Consider the following 15,547-nt stretch of genomic DNA (forward strand, 5'->3'; position numbering starts at 1 on the left):
AGAGAGAGAGAAAGAGAGAGGCACAGAGGGAGAAGCAGGCTCCATGCAGGGAGCCTGATGTGAGACTCGATCCTGGAACTCCAGGATCATGCCCTGGGTGTTAGGCAGGCACTAAAGCGCTGAGCCACCCAGGGATCCCTGACCTGGATTTCTTACTGCACTCTTTCTTATGTGCATTGATTTTTGTTTGTCTCTCCTGTGCCCATAGAAACACTGTTATGACTGATATATCTTTATTTAATAAGTCATGTTTTCCAATAGAGCAAGTCTTCTAATTCTGTTTTTCTTTAAAGAGTACTATCTTAGCTAACTGTGGCCTTTGTATTTCTCTATAAATTTTAGAACTAGTATTAAACTTCAAGGGGAGAAAAGAAAACCTGCTAAAATTTATTTTGGCATTGTTGTAAATTTACAGATCATTTGTGAAAACCTGACATCTTTATTCTATTATTGAATTTTACATTACATGATTTAAGTTCTTTAGTTTCTTTGAGGTTTTATAGTTTTCTGTGTAGAGGTCTTGATCATCTTTTATTAGGTATAGTCCTAGATTTTTTATTATTTTTATTTTATTGTAAGTGGGATCTTAATACAATTTTAGTTTCTATTTTTTCAGTATATTTTTACATTGACTTCATGTCCAGCAATCTTGTTAAATTCTATTAGTAATTCTAATAATTTATCTGGAAAGTATCTAAATGATATACATACATAATAATTTCTTTCTATTTTTCTTTTCAATTTCCTTCTTGTTTTAATAAAATTTTTTAAAAGATTTTGTTTATTCATGACAGAGAGAGAGAGAGAGAGTGAGGCAGAGACACAGGCAGAGGAGGAAGCAGGCTCCATGCAGGGAGCCTGACTTGGGACTCAATCCGAGGTCTCCAGGATCAGGCCCTAGGTGGAGGCAGCGCTAAACCTCTGAGCCACCCAGGCTGCCCATAAATTTTTCTTTTTAAATCACAAACAGATGATAAATTTTTACCAAATGTTCTTGCTTTTTACATCTCATGGCTTATATAGTTTTCTGTTTTATCCTTTAATGTGATGAATTACATGAATTCATTTCAAATGTTAAGCCTTGCATTCCTGGTATAAACCAAACATGGTTATAATATGTAATTATTTTATTACTAGATTTATTTATACTTTGGCTGGGATTTTTACACCTATATTCATGTTCCACTTTTAGTAATGGTCTTTTCATATTTTGACATCAGATTATGTTGGCCTATAATGAGATGAATATGATTTTTTCCTTTTCAATTCTCAAAGTTTTTGTATAATATTGGTATTACTTATGTCTTAAAATTTTGCTGGGATTTACATAAGTAGCCACTTGAGCTGGATGGAGTATTTTGGCAGTTAAAACTGTCTATGAGGAAGGTATCCAAGCTGTCTTTCTCATACAAGTGTAGGTTCTTCAGACCCTCACCCCCACGGTTACTTTACCTGGAAAATATGCTGACTTATTCTAAATAGCATTCAGCTTCTGAACCTGGTGATATACCTTCATAGCCTCTTAATTTTGTCATTCTTTGCCTTTTTAGGTCAATCTCTTGAGTACAGAACCCTGAAAATGGCTTGAGGTCAGTCATCTGCTATAACTACTTGGGTTATATATTCTTGTCATATAAATTAATGGGATTATTGACTATTCCATACTTCCTTCCTCTCCTCCCTTCATTAAGGGCTGTTTCTGCCAGTTTTCCTATCATACAAATTTTCAATCAAGAACAAGTTCCCCTTATGTATAATCACATAGTAAAAACTCCAGGAACACCAAAGGTTTTTTTAGGTAATTTCACTTTCAAATGGCTTCACAGAGCTCTTGGAGCTCATCAGACTTAGCAGAGGGACAGACTGGGAAGCATAGAATTAGAGCCAAAAATATTTTTAAAATGTATTACTTGATAAAAGATGATTCTAAATTTTGAGGGAAAAGATGAAGTATTCAGGAAGTGGTATTGGTATAATTCATTGTCATCCAGAAAGAAAGATAGTTTAATCCCTATTTCATACTTTATTCCTAATTAAATGCTAGACAAAAGAAACACTTAAGTATGTTAAAAATAAATATATTAAAAGAGAATATAGTAAGTGAGGAAAGCTTTTCTAAGTATGACACAAAATCCAAAACCATAAAAAATAGGATTACTTTAAAAAAATTTTGAATTTATGCATGGAAAAAAATTCTAAACAATCTCATAAAAAAAAGGAAAATACTGGTAAGTTATATCACATAGAAAGCTAACTTTCCTACTATGTAAATAGTTTTCTCAAATCTATAAGAGAAATACCAACAACTCTGCAGAAAAATTGATTAAGAATATAAGCAGAAATGTCACAGTACAGGAAAATATGTTCAATTTCACTTAAAATATGAGAACATTCTAATGTACTTTTTTTTTTTTTCTAAAGCACTTCTTAAAATGACAGGGATTAAAAGTTTGGTTATACACCATTGTTAAAAAAAGGTAATGGAAGATCAGGCATTCTAAACATTGTTGATGGGAATATAATTTGGCACAATTTCTATGGAGGTCAACAATCTAGAAATAAGGATTACTTTAGAATTAAATTATCTTTTAAAGGAATACAATTCAACTTTCAAAGAATGTCTGATTGGGTTATGTTGTTCTGAGCTCTCTACTGCCTTTTAGTCTAGCCTGTTAAAGGAAATGTGAATACTTCTTGCAGGATGATAGCATCACTTAGAACTCAAAATTATCTTTATAATATAATGTTTATTTATAAACATATAAATAAATATATGATGGTATATAAATTCCATATAACATTCCATAAAAACATTAGAATACAAACCAAGCGAATCTGGGTTACACAAAGATGATATGATCAAAATCCAAGACAAATAATAAGCTAGATACCAGATAGGGAATTATCAAACACATATTTAAAGGATCTATATTCAATATGTTTAAAGAAATGAAGGACAAGAATGATAATTTAGGAAGATAAGAAACTTTAAAAAGAACCAAATGAAAGGCATAGAAGTTAAAATTAAAATAACTGAAACTGAACTCCATGGGTGGATCTCCCAAACAGTTGAAGGGAGAATTAGTGAACTCTAAAAGACAAGTCAGAAAAAAGTATCCAAATTAGAACACAAGGAAGAAAAGGATAGAAAATTTTAAAAGTGCGTGTAATAAAATCCTAACAACCTCCTAAAATTAAAAATGGGAAGATTATCACAAGTTTGACTTCAAGCAAGAACAAATAATCATAATTTAACATTTTTCTTCTATGATTTTCAACCAAGTAAAAATCTAGGTAAGGGCTTCTTTCCATTTTTAGGACTTAAATATTTTAAAAGAAACATTTGAGTATATAAAATATATTAAAAAATACAAATTAGAATGTTTACTTACATTCCGTATGCTGAGCTTACAGCAAGACTAGTAATCTGTTGGGGAGGCTCACCGTCCACCCACACCAACTGAATAACAAGTTCTGCTTGATACCCTGGAGGCATCCTCACTGGTCGTGTCTTCACACTAAAAAAAAAGAGAAAACTAGTTCTATTACATACAGTTTAAATAAGTAAGCTCATGCTTATCTTTAGAAGTTACATAGAATCTTCTGACAGAAATATACAATACCAGGCACAGAGGCAGTACACAGGTGGACATATCTTCTAGCTTTCTTAAAATATACCCAACCACTTAAGTAGGTTTGTTTAAGTAGCTTTTCAATCAGGCAAGTCCACAACTGTTTCAGGCCTTCATCACTTCCTTTTTCTTATTCTTGAGGTTAATATTTTAAATTATTTTTATTGTCTATTTTCTTACATAATATTTGTTACACATATGTAAGTTATAATGCATGACAATAAGAATTATTAATCTACCACCAAATGTAAGATCTCAACACATCTAAGTGGGGATACCTGGGTGGCTCAATTGATTAAGCATTCTAATTCTTGATTTTGGCTCAGGTCATGATCTCAGGGTCATGGGATAGAGTCCCACACATCAGGCTCCATGTTTAGGAGGGAGTCTGCTTGAGATTTTCTCTCTCCCTATCCATCTGCCCCTTTCCCCTGCCCCCTCTCTCTCTAAAATAAATAAATAAATCTTTAAAAAAGAAGGTTCAACATGTCCAAAATCTGAATTTCTGCTCATTCCTTGAAAAATAATTGATCTACAGCCTTATCTATTCTGGTTAATAACAACTTGTATCTTTCCAACTATTCAATTAAAAACCCTTGAAGTCATACTACAATCCTTCTCTTGTACCTTATTGTATCCACTCAATCATCAAATACTGTTTGTGCTACCTTAAAAATATATCCAGAATCTGAGCAGTTTTTAAATTAAATTTTTTAATTTAAATTTAATTAACACATACTATATTATTAGTTTCAGAGGTAGAATTTAGTGATTTATCAATTGCATACAACACCCAGTGCTCATTACTTCCAGTGTCCTCCTTAATGCCCATCACCCAGTTACCCCATTCCCCCGTCCACCTCCCCTCTAGTAACTCTCAGGTTGTTACCTATAGTTAAGAGTCTCTTAAGGTTTGCCTCCCTCTCTGTTTTTGTCTTATTTTATTTTTCCTTCCCTTCCCTATGTTTATCTGTTTTGTTTCTTAAATTCTGCACATGAGTGAATGGCAAGATTCCATTCTTTTCAATGGCTGAGTAATATTCCATTATATGTATATTTATTTTATATACACTCCCCATATCTCTATCCACTCATCAGTTGATGGACATCTGGGCTCTTTCCATATTTAAATCTGAATTTCAAAAAAACAATAAGTAGGCTTTTTGCTTTGTTTTTTTTTTACTGCAAGTGTGTCCCATGTAGCATCTAGGATATACTGATACCAAAAAATGTATATTGTTTATCTGAAATTCAAATTTAAATAAGTATTCTGTATTTTTATTTGTTGAATCTGTCAGCCTTTAATATCATCTCTAGTTAGGCAATAACCTCCTTACTGGTCTCCTGGCTTCCACCCTTCCCTTCTAAATCCATTTTCAACAAAGCCATCAAAGTGATCAATTTAAAATTTAAGTCTGAACATGTTTCCTCTCTATTCAAAACACTATAATGAATCCTCCATTTAATTAGGAATAAAAGCCAAGACCCTTACAATGGCCTATATTGGCTCTCTGTTACTCATCTGACTTCATCTCCTGCTACCCTCACCACAACTCCCCATCTTGCTCCTCTTGTCTTAGCTATACTGACATCCCTATATGCGAGCCACTTTATTTTGTTTAATTTTAAAAAAGATTTTATTTATTTAAGAGAGAGTGAGCACAAGCAGGTGGAGGGGCAGACAGAGAGGGAACAGCAGACTCCCCGCTAAGCTGGGAGCCTGCTGCAGGGCTCAATCCCAGGACCAGAGATCATGACCTAAGTCGAAGGCAGATGCTTAACCGACTGAGTCACCCAGATGCCCCTATTTTTGTTGATTTACTTTTATTTAAATTCAGTTAATTAACAGTATGTTATTAATTTCAGAGGTAGAGGTCAGTGACTTATCAGTTATATATAGCACCCAGTGCTCATTATATTACATGCCATCCTTAATGCCCATCACCAGTACCCCATCTCCTCACCCCCCCACCCCAGCAACTGTCAGTTTGTTTCCTACGGTTAAGCGTCCCTTATGGTTTGTCTCACTCTCTGATTTCATTTTGTTTTATTTTTCTCTCCCTTCCTCTACGCTCACCTGTTTTGTTTCTTAATTTCCACATAAGTGAAATCATATGATAATTGTCTTTGTCTGATTGACTTATTTTACTTAGCATAATACCCTCTATTTCCACCCATGTTGTTGCAAATGGCAAGATTTCACTTTTGATGGCTGAGTAATACTCCATTGTGTGTGTGTATCACTCACATCTTAATTATCCATTAATTTGTCAATGGACATTTGGACTCTTTCCATGATATGGCTATTGTGGACATTGCTGCTATAAACCTTAGGTTGCAGGTGCTTCAGATGACTACATTTGTATCCTTGGGGTAAATACCTAGTAGTGCAATTGCTGGGTCATAGGGCAGCACTATTTTTAACTTTTTGAGGAACTTCCATACTGTTTTCTAGAGTGGCTGTACAAGCTTGCATTCCTACCAGCAGTGTAAAAGGATTCCCCTTTCTCTGCCTCCTTGCCAACATTTGTTGTTTTCCTTACGATAATTTTCACCATTCTGGTGTGAGGTGGTATCTAATTGTGGTTTTGATTTGTATTTTCCTGATGCCAAGTGATGTTGAACATTTTTTCATGTGTTCGTTGGCCATTTTTTAAATTTAAATTCAATTAATTAATATATATTTTATTATTAGTTTCAGAGGTAGAGTTCATTGATCCATTAATAGTATATACATCCAATGGTCATTATATCATGTGCCCTTCTGTTGGCCATTTGTATATCTTCTTTGGAGAAACGTCTGTTCATGTCTTCTGCCTATTTCTTGACTAGATTATTTGTTCTTTTGGTGTTGAGTTTGACAGGTTCTTTATAGATTTTGGATCCTAACCCTTTGTCTGATAAACATTTCCAAATATCTTCTCCCATTCTTTAAGTTGCCTCTTGGTTTTGTCAACTGTTTCGTTTGCTGTGCAAAAGCTTTTTATCTTAATAAAGTCCCAATAACTAATTTTTGCCTTTGTTTCCCTTGCCTTTGGACATGTGTCTAGCCAGGGTTGTGGCAGCTGAGGTCTAAGAAGTTGCGGCCTGTATTCTCTTCTAGGATTTTGATGGATTCCTAACATTTAGGTCTTTCATTCATTTTGAGATGTATCTTGTGTATGGTGTAAGAAAATGGTCTAGTTTTATTCTTCTGCTTGTGGCTCTCCAATTTTCCCAACACCATTTGTTAAAGAGACTATCTTTTTTCCATTGGATATTCTTTCCTGCTTCATCGAAGATTAGTATACCATAGAGTTGAGGGTCCATTTCTGGGTTTTCTGTTCTGTTCCATTGATCTATGTGTCTGTTTTGTGCTAGTACCATTCTGTCTTGATGATTACAGTTTTGTAATAGAGCTTGAAGTCCAGCATTGTGATGCCACCAGCTTTGTTTTTCTTTTTCAACTTTCCTTTGGCTATTCATGGTCTTTTCTGGACCACACAAATTTTAAGATTATTTGTTCCAGCTCTGTGAAAAATGTTGATGTTATTTTAATAGGGATTGCATTGAATGTATACATTGCTCTGGGAAGCATAGACATTTTAACAATATTTGCTCTTCCAATTCATGAGAATGGAACTTTAAAGCATTTGCTCTAGCTGTTCTTCTGCCTGGAGTGCTCTTCTACTAGATACATTTCAGCTAACTCCCTCATCTACTTTTGTTTAAATCTCATCTTCTTAATAGTATCAGTTAAAAGGAAGAAAGAAATATTATTTTTGCAATATCCTAACAATCATGATCCTCTTTTCTAACACAGTATTCTTGTAGTAGATAGTAAATAAATATGGCTTTCTTTTTGATTCCAACTGAAGAAATTCCCTAAACAAACTTTTAAAATTGGGAAATAGCAAGTGGCCAAGTTTCTGCCCTACCATACATGTTCCCATTCTATTAAAGCCATGTTTTCTTTAGGATCCACTTGGAAAGAAAACCCATGAATTTGTAATGAAAGATGAAAATATTGTGCCCTCTTCATGGATATTCAAAGAAAGAACACAGTATCCCTAGGTAGATTGTGGGCCAATTGACAGCAACTTAATAAAAGAGAAGAATAGTTTTATTTGGCATAGTTCCAAAGTATGATTACTATGTAAAATTGTTTGAAAATTTGGTAGCAACTCTTACTTGAGGCATGGGATACTGTCCTTTGTTCCTCCTTCACTAGCCACAGTGTTAGTGCTTCCGGAAAGACTCCTTGAAGAAGGAAGCTGGGATGAGAGATCTGGAAATGGAGGACTTGTTTCTGGTTCTGGGGTAATAATATCTTCAATATCATACTGAAGCCGTACCTCTAATGACTTAAAAAAAAATCAAGTTTTAATTTAATCTAATAATAACTAATCACATTAAAATTTCTAATAAATTTTTGGTAATTATTACTTTTTCAGGTTAATAAGCTCAATTTCAATTTATAATAAAGTTAAAATATCCCAAATTGATTTAAATAGTGTAATACATGGAACATTCACTGGCATTCACAAAAAACTGTAAAATATTTAATTCTTCAGATTCATAAGAAAAATACCTGCTGGTGGAGAAAAAGTTTTTACATACTAAATCCTTCCTTAGAGGTATAAATTACAACTCCATATATAATAAAAGGAAAAACTAGTCAAGGTTATTCCAGTGAAAGAAAATAAACTGGATGTGTTTACACATATGTATATAACACACAAATTATTATTTGCACAAGGCTTTTAGTTTAAAAAAAACATTCTATTCTGACTCTTAATTTAGTAAACGTTTTCCAAAATAAATTCTAATTTTTGTTTCATTAGCTTAGCTCAATTTCATTAGCTTGGTTAGAGTTGCTTACTTGAAAAACATATGATAAACTGTATTGGAATAAAAAGATGACCCCAAACCTATTTTTTAATCTAAGAATGTTTACAAAGTAAATACTTGATGACTACACTCAGTGCTTTAATTAAAATCTTAGTATATGTGCTGCCAAAGCGAGCACTAATTAAAATCAATTTTATAACAAACATTTGCTTTACAATGTAAAAATCAGGTTTTTAAAAATTCAATTAATTAACATATAGTGTATTATTAGTTTCACAGGTAGAGTTCAGTGATTCATCAGTCTTATATAATACCCAGTGCTCATTATATCATGTACCCTCATATCACCACCCAGTTACCCCATCCCCCCGCCCTTTGCCCCTCTGGCAACCCTCAGTTTGTTTTCTATCACTACCAGTCTCAAGGTTTGTCCCCCTCTCTGATTTCATCCTGTTTTATTTTTCCCTCCTCTCCTCTTTGTTCCTATTTTGTCTCTTAAATTCCACATATGAGTGAAATCATATGATAAATAAATCAGTTTTGAGGCTGAAAACAAATGTCATTGTGGGGTAGTGAATACAGAAATATTGTCAGAGTGATTTACATAATTATCTTAAAAACTAAATACAGTCTCTAGTGACAATAACACTTACCAATTACTGAGTGAGAACTATACCTAGACACTATGCTAATGATTTTATATAATCCTCCTAAGAAACCTATGAAATTGGCATTATCATTTGTAGTTTATCATTTATTTTTTTTAATTTTTTTTGTAATTTATTATTATTTTCCATTTTATTTACCCAGAAAATTATGAATGTAGTAACTTGGTCTCACCCAGATTCCAGTACTGACTACTGGAGCCTTGTGACTTGCTCAGAGTTATGTAGCTATTCATTGGCAAAGCCAGAATTAAAACATAGGCTTATCTGACTCAAAAGGCTGAGATTTTAACTAATATACTTTAACAGGGCATTATTTAATTTTCGCTGTTGAGGTAAAAACAGTTACATACAGGCCTTTAGTTAATCATCTTTATCTTCTGATAAAATGGTAAGATGGATTCAGCTGGGAAGGCTAATTATTTATAGATGCCTTAATTTAGATTTAATTTATCCCATGAAACATAATTGAATAATTAAATTACTTGGTTAGTTTAAAATTAAGATTAGAAAAGGTAGCCCATAATTATTTCCATCCTATAAAAATGTTTCTATATAGAAAATTATTACAAATAATCTTATTGTAGTTGAGAAATAATCATTTATGGCAATTGACAAGAAAAGACAAAAAATTTTAATAAAGATATACAACACAGCCTGTACTAATTTGACATTTATATATAAAGCAATAAATGCCTGTATATAGTCTATATAGAAATAAATCCACCTATTTAATAATACAAAGTTTGAGTAATGTTTTTTCATTTTAAGCCAACCTATTTTTTAATGTTAAACAGGTAAGAAGAATAATTAAAATCCTATGAATGGGATCACTGGCCAAATACAGCAGTCTTGAAGGCTTAAAACAATACCAAACACTAGCCAAAATCTATGATAATTGGTTTCTTTTAATAACTCTGGCTGTGAACATTAAATTTTAAATAACTTACCACTATTTCTGTTGTTATTTCATGTCTGCTGAATTTATAAATTATGACATATGCAGAGACTCCTGATACACAGAATATTCTGCTCTCCGGACACCAGTAAATCATCTGAATGGCATATGGATCTTCCTCTACAATTTCACATGTTGGTTTTCCTTCTCCTATCTTCTGTTTTTCAAACACTTTTGAAGTTTTTAGCTTGTACAGCATCTGCAGAGTTACTGTAAAATATTGAAGCATAGTTATCTTCTAATTTGAACTTAATCCTCAGATATTGTTGAAGCTTTTTCAGTGTATTTGTTAAAGCACAAATAAAATCCAAGCAGACAAAATAAATTACATTTTAACTAGTAAGTATTCAATGTAATGTACTCTTATCATTAGTTTAGTTGGAAGGAGATTCCAGAAAAAAAGAAACATTTATTGAACATATACTGTATACCAAAGAATATGTAGGTCTTTGTATATATTGTCTCATGTGAGCCTCAGAAAAGTCCCATGAAGTAAGTATTGTTATTTTCATTTATTGATGAAAACCCTGGGGCTCAGAAAGGTTACAATGGGAATACTGAACCTAATTCTCTCCTAAAAGAGTCCCTTTAATCCTTTTTCACATTATCCGCTTTGATTGCTGCATGAAAGACTGAAGCTATCCTTACAGTTTATTTACTCTTCTTAACAAATTTCTAGACAATCTTTAAGATAAGAAATATTTGTAATTTATTAGCTAGTAATGAGGGTCCAATAATCTGTAATTATTTTGGAAAGAATCTTTTCTAAGTGGCTCTGTATTAGAAAAGGATCCATTATAATTTTTCAAAACTCGGGGGGTGGTGAATTGTTTTCAGGAATATTTATTTGGGAGAATATCTTTTCCATTTTAGACCCTGATGATAACTCTTCTATAAAAAAGTTCTGATTCTATAAAAGATTATTAAGAAAATTTCTAAAAATCCAGGAGTTGCTGTCAAAAATGCATAGTCTGAAGATAATCATGAGAAACATCAGTCAAACCCAAATTGAAGATTTTGCAAAAATAATTGGCCCAAATCCTCAAAAACATCAATTTCATAAACAATTCCAAATTGAGTAAAACTGAAAAGCTGATAAATGTAATAAATAATTCTCAATTTTCTTTTATTATGAAAGATGTTACTGAGACAATAATATGAGTAAGACCTGGAGGTTAGATATTAGCATGGCTTCAATATTAATCTCCTGATTTTGATAAGTATAATTTGACTATGTAAAAAATGTGTGTAGGGAATATACAGTGATATATTTTAGGGCCATGTAGTGTAAGAAGAGCATCACTGCAACTCACAAATGGTTACAAAAAACTATACATATATATATGAACATATGGAGAAGAGGGAGGGGGGAAGGTGGAAGAACAAATGGAGTATACACTGACATTTGGGGAATCGGGCTAAAAATTATATACCACTTCATGGTATTTTTTTTTTTTTGCAATTATTCTCTAAGTCTAAAATTATGTCAAACCAAAACATTTTGAACATGGGTAAGACATTCATTTTACTAAGTGCTATATAGCCTGCCTTCCAGGTTAGATTGGGTATAACTCCCATGATTATTTTATGTGACAATAGCAATGGTAAAAGGATACTGCAGACATAATTAAGTCCCCCAATTAGTTGGCTCTGAGTTAATCAACAGAGACTATCCTTAATGGGACTGACATAACAATAATTAGAAGAGGGACTAGTGCCCTCCCTGAGGTTAAAGTGACACTCCTTTGCCAGCCTTGAAGAAACAAGTTGCCATGAGTCTAAAGCTACAATAAAATGCATTCTGCCAACTACATGAGATTGAATGAGGATACTAAATCTCAGATGAAACTGTCGCAGGAGCCAATACCTTGACTGCGGTCTTGGGAAGCCCTAAGTAAAGAACCCAGCTAAACTGAACCTAGATTCCTGACACATAGAAACTGTGAGATAATATGTAAGTACTGTTTTAAGCTGCTCAATTATGGTAATTTATTATCAGTAAATGAAAATTAATACACATAATAACAAACTCAGTTATTTAAATTCAGTATAACCTCACTTCTGTACCGGGCAGTATTAGTATTCCTTAAAATTGGCAGACTAGGTGATGGTCTTCAATGACATCCAGAAAATTGGAAATCTGTCCTTATAATTGATTATAGTAAAAAATATTAAACATGCTGAAAACCTTTGCAATATATGTTCTGAATATGATAAATATTTAAAAATTAACTTCTTAAATATTATGCCTGCTTAAGGGTGCCATGTACTCTAGTTGTGAGGATGTTAAAGTGTCTTCTCACATTTTAGAAGCTAAGGAGTGACTTTGAGGTGGTGGGAAAGGAACATATAAATTGTCACTATAAAATTGTGTTCTTGGAACAAAGTCAGATTTACAAGAAAAAATGCATCAAGGAAAATATTTTGTCCTTTGGAATTTCTCCCTGAGACATTGCTCTTTATTGTGTGAGTTCAGAAAGTCACTTAAAAATTCATAGTTTTAAATGTTTTATTAATTTTCTCTTGCTGATGGTTTACTCCACTGCTGAAATACTCAAGCTTGCAGGCTAAGAGTATCACCAATATTCAATCTTCTTCCCTCTGCTTTTGTGTTTATCATCATCTTCCTTAGAAGCTGCTTACTTCTATAACTTCATGTATCACTTTTATGCTGTTTCTACATTAGTGTCCATTCTTGCCTGTTTTTCCTACCTGCTAGACATTTTTACTTGGATTTCGTGGTATAATTACAAAATTCAAATCTCCAGCACTCACTTATATTCCTCATTTACAAAAGAGTTGCCTTTATATTACTGGTTACTCATCCTCAGAAACAGTCATTACTCACTTACTCTTCTCCTCCTATTACTATTAAAATCTTAACTATCTTCCAAAACTCACATTAAATATTACTCAATTAAAATACCATTTCTAGATCGACCTGGTTCAAACAAATCTCAAATTTCTGGTAACAGAATTTGAGTTGTATTACATTTAGAGTTCTTATCATACTGTTTGCCTTTTAGTCATATTTGTGCAGTTCTTTATCTGATTTAGTAAATATAACTTTTATGAAGGGCATATATGGATATAATGAAGCCTGAAATATTTTTGCATTCCTTTCAACACTGAGCAGAATACCTTATTCCTTATATAATTCTCAAACATCTTAAAATTTACATTTATCAAATCATTTCTTTTGATTTAGATAGGCTTGGTAGACAAGAAGAAAAGTGGACTAATGAGATAAAAGAACTTTTCCAGCACCAGAGCTGAAGGTAAAGGAAATTCCTTCAACAGAGTTGATCTGACAAATTTTGGTACTTTTTCAACATTACCTTTTGTAAATAAGTTACTGACAGTGAATTCAGTCCTGTTTATATTATAAAGGAAAAGTATAGAAGAGATAGTACTTTAAATTGATCTAACATAGGAAATGAATTTGTATAGCACAGTCATATATATATGCTAAAAATGTATCTGAAATATTAATTGTCCAAACTAAAAAGTGGTGAATGGCTCTGAGTAAATATTAACCAAATATTTCTGTTATAGAACAAGAGACTTAAACTTACTTGCAGAAGCATCCCAAAATTTTATTGATCCATCTGCATGACTAGATAAAAAAAATACATTAGTATTAATTATAGTAAATTTAAAAAGTCATAATCATTCTAAATGCATAAAAACTTGAGTTCTTGTTAAAATTTGATTTAAAAACTCCATTCCAATGAGAACTAATATATGTTAAACCATCTTCATGCTCATAACAATGGTTTACTTTTTAAAAAATGCACTAAAATTTAGATTTAAAAAAGAACAGTAATTGCTTAGATTTTACTATAGAATTTATGTGTAATAGAGAACAATGAAAACTGGCTTGAATGAACAATATATTTTTATACAAAATTTTTTATACAATAAAAGATACCTGAAGTAATTTTGATTACATTAAAACAATTTTGAAGTGAGTATCATAGCAAAATTAAAGTTAAGCTTCAAAAATAAAAAGCAAATCCTTAAACCTATCTGGAGCTGTATCATTATTTGGTAGTAACATAATGGCAATTCTATAAGAATTCATTCAGAAATTTAAAGGGTAGAATAACTCCCAACATTTTATGAGGTCAGCTTCATCCTGACACCAAAACCAAAAAAAGAAAATTACAAAATCTTATTCCTCAAGAACAGGTATAAAAATTGTCAACAAAATATTAGCAAATAAAAAACATATAGAAAGGATAATGTATCATGACTAAATTGCAGTTTATCCTAGGAATGCAAGACTAGTTAAACTGTAAAAAAAAAAAAAAATCAATCACCATATTAGGCATCATACTGACAGATTAAAGAAGAAAAACCATATGATCATCTCAATAAATACAAAAAAAGCATTTGTTTCTATCTTTTGGCTATTGTAAATAATGCTTTTATGACATTCATGTACAAGTTTTGTATATACTTAAAAGTGGAAGTGCTCAATTATATGATAATTGTTTAGCTTTTTGAGAAACTGCCAAACCATTTTCCCTATTAGCTCCACCATTTATATTCCCACTAGCAATGTCTGTGGTTCTAATTAATCTATATCCTTGTCAACATTTGTTATTTTCCTCTTTAAAATTTTTTTAGCCATCCTAGTGGGTATAAAGTGGTACATATAATTGGTGGCATTGATTTTCACTTCCCCAATGACTAATGATGTTAAGCATATTTACATGTGCTTGTTAGCCATTTGTATTTTTCTTTGAAAAAGAAAAAAAAGTAAACCTAAATCCTTTGCTCACTTAAAAAAAGTTTGTCTTTTCATTGTTGAGCTTTAAGAATTATTTATATATTCTGAATACTAAACCCTATCAGATATGATTTGAAAATTTTCTCCAACTCAGTGTCATCTTTATGTCTGATGATAAAAGCCATTTTATCTATTTTTTTCCTTTTGTTGTTTATGCTTTTGGTGTAATATTTAAGAAATCTTTGCCATAATCAAGATCATGAAAGATCACCCCTTTGTTTTCTTCTTTGAATTTTATAACTTTAGCTGTTAATTCAAGTCTTTCATCATATTTGAGTTAATTTTTATATATGATATGAGGTAGGAGTCTAACTTTTTTTTTTTGAGTTTTTACTTAAATTCTAGTTACTTAAAATATAGTGTAATATTAACTTCAGAAGTAGATTTTAGTGACTCATCATTCACATATAAAACCCAGTGCCCTCCTTTGATACCTATCACTTATAGGGCAGCCCAGGTGGCTCAGTGGCTTAGCGCCGCCTTCAGTCCAGGGCCTGATCCTGGAGACCAGGGATCGAATCGCTGGAGCCTGCTTCTCCCTCTGCCTGTGTCTCATGAATAAATAAATAGGTATTCTTTTTAAGATTTTTATCACTTATCAAGCCCATCCCCCTCATCCCTCTAGCAACTCTCTGTTTTCTATAGCTAAGAGTCTCTTATGGTTTGC

At 32.2% G+C, this 15,547-nt stretch overlaps 1 protein-coding gene across 6 annotated transcripts in view; it reads right to left on the reverse strand.

The window, feature by feature from the left end:
• Positions 1-15,547, reverse strand: part of STXBP5L (syntaxin binding protein 5L) — a 379,840-nt gene that overhangs the window by 104,284 nt on the left and 260,009 nt on the right. For all 6 annotated transcript variants that reach the window (XM_077884445.1, XM_077884446.1, XM_077884444.1 and 3 more), the window contains 4 exons: positions 13,661-13,701; positions 10,078-10,295; positions 7,803-7,975; positions 3,393-3,518 (listed from right to left, as the gene is read on the reverse strand). In XM_077884445.1, the coding sequence (XP_077740571.1) occupies positions 3,393-3,518; positions 7,803-7,975; positions 10,078-10,295; positions 13,661-13,701 (558 nt within the window). The remainder of the gene's footprint in view (positions 1-3,392; positions 3,519-7,802; positions 7,976-10,077; positions 10,296-13,660; positions 13,702-15,547) is intronic.

The sequence above is a fragment of the Canis aureus genome, chromosome 35 (genome assembly GCF_053574225.1).
Source record: "Canis aureus isolate CA01 chromosome 35, VMU_Caureus_v.1.0, whole genome shotgun sequence".
Lineage (NCBI taxonomy): Eukaryota > Metazoa > Chordata > Mammalia > Carnivora > Canidae > Canis > Canis aureus.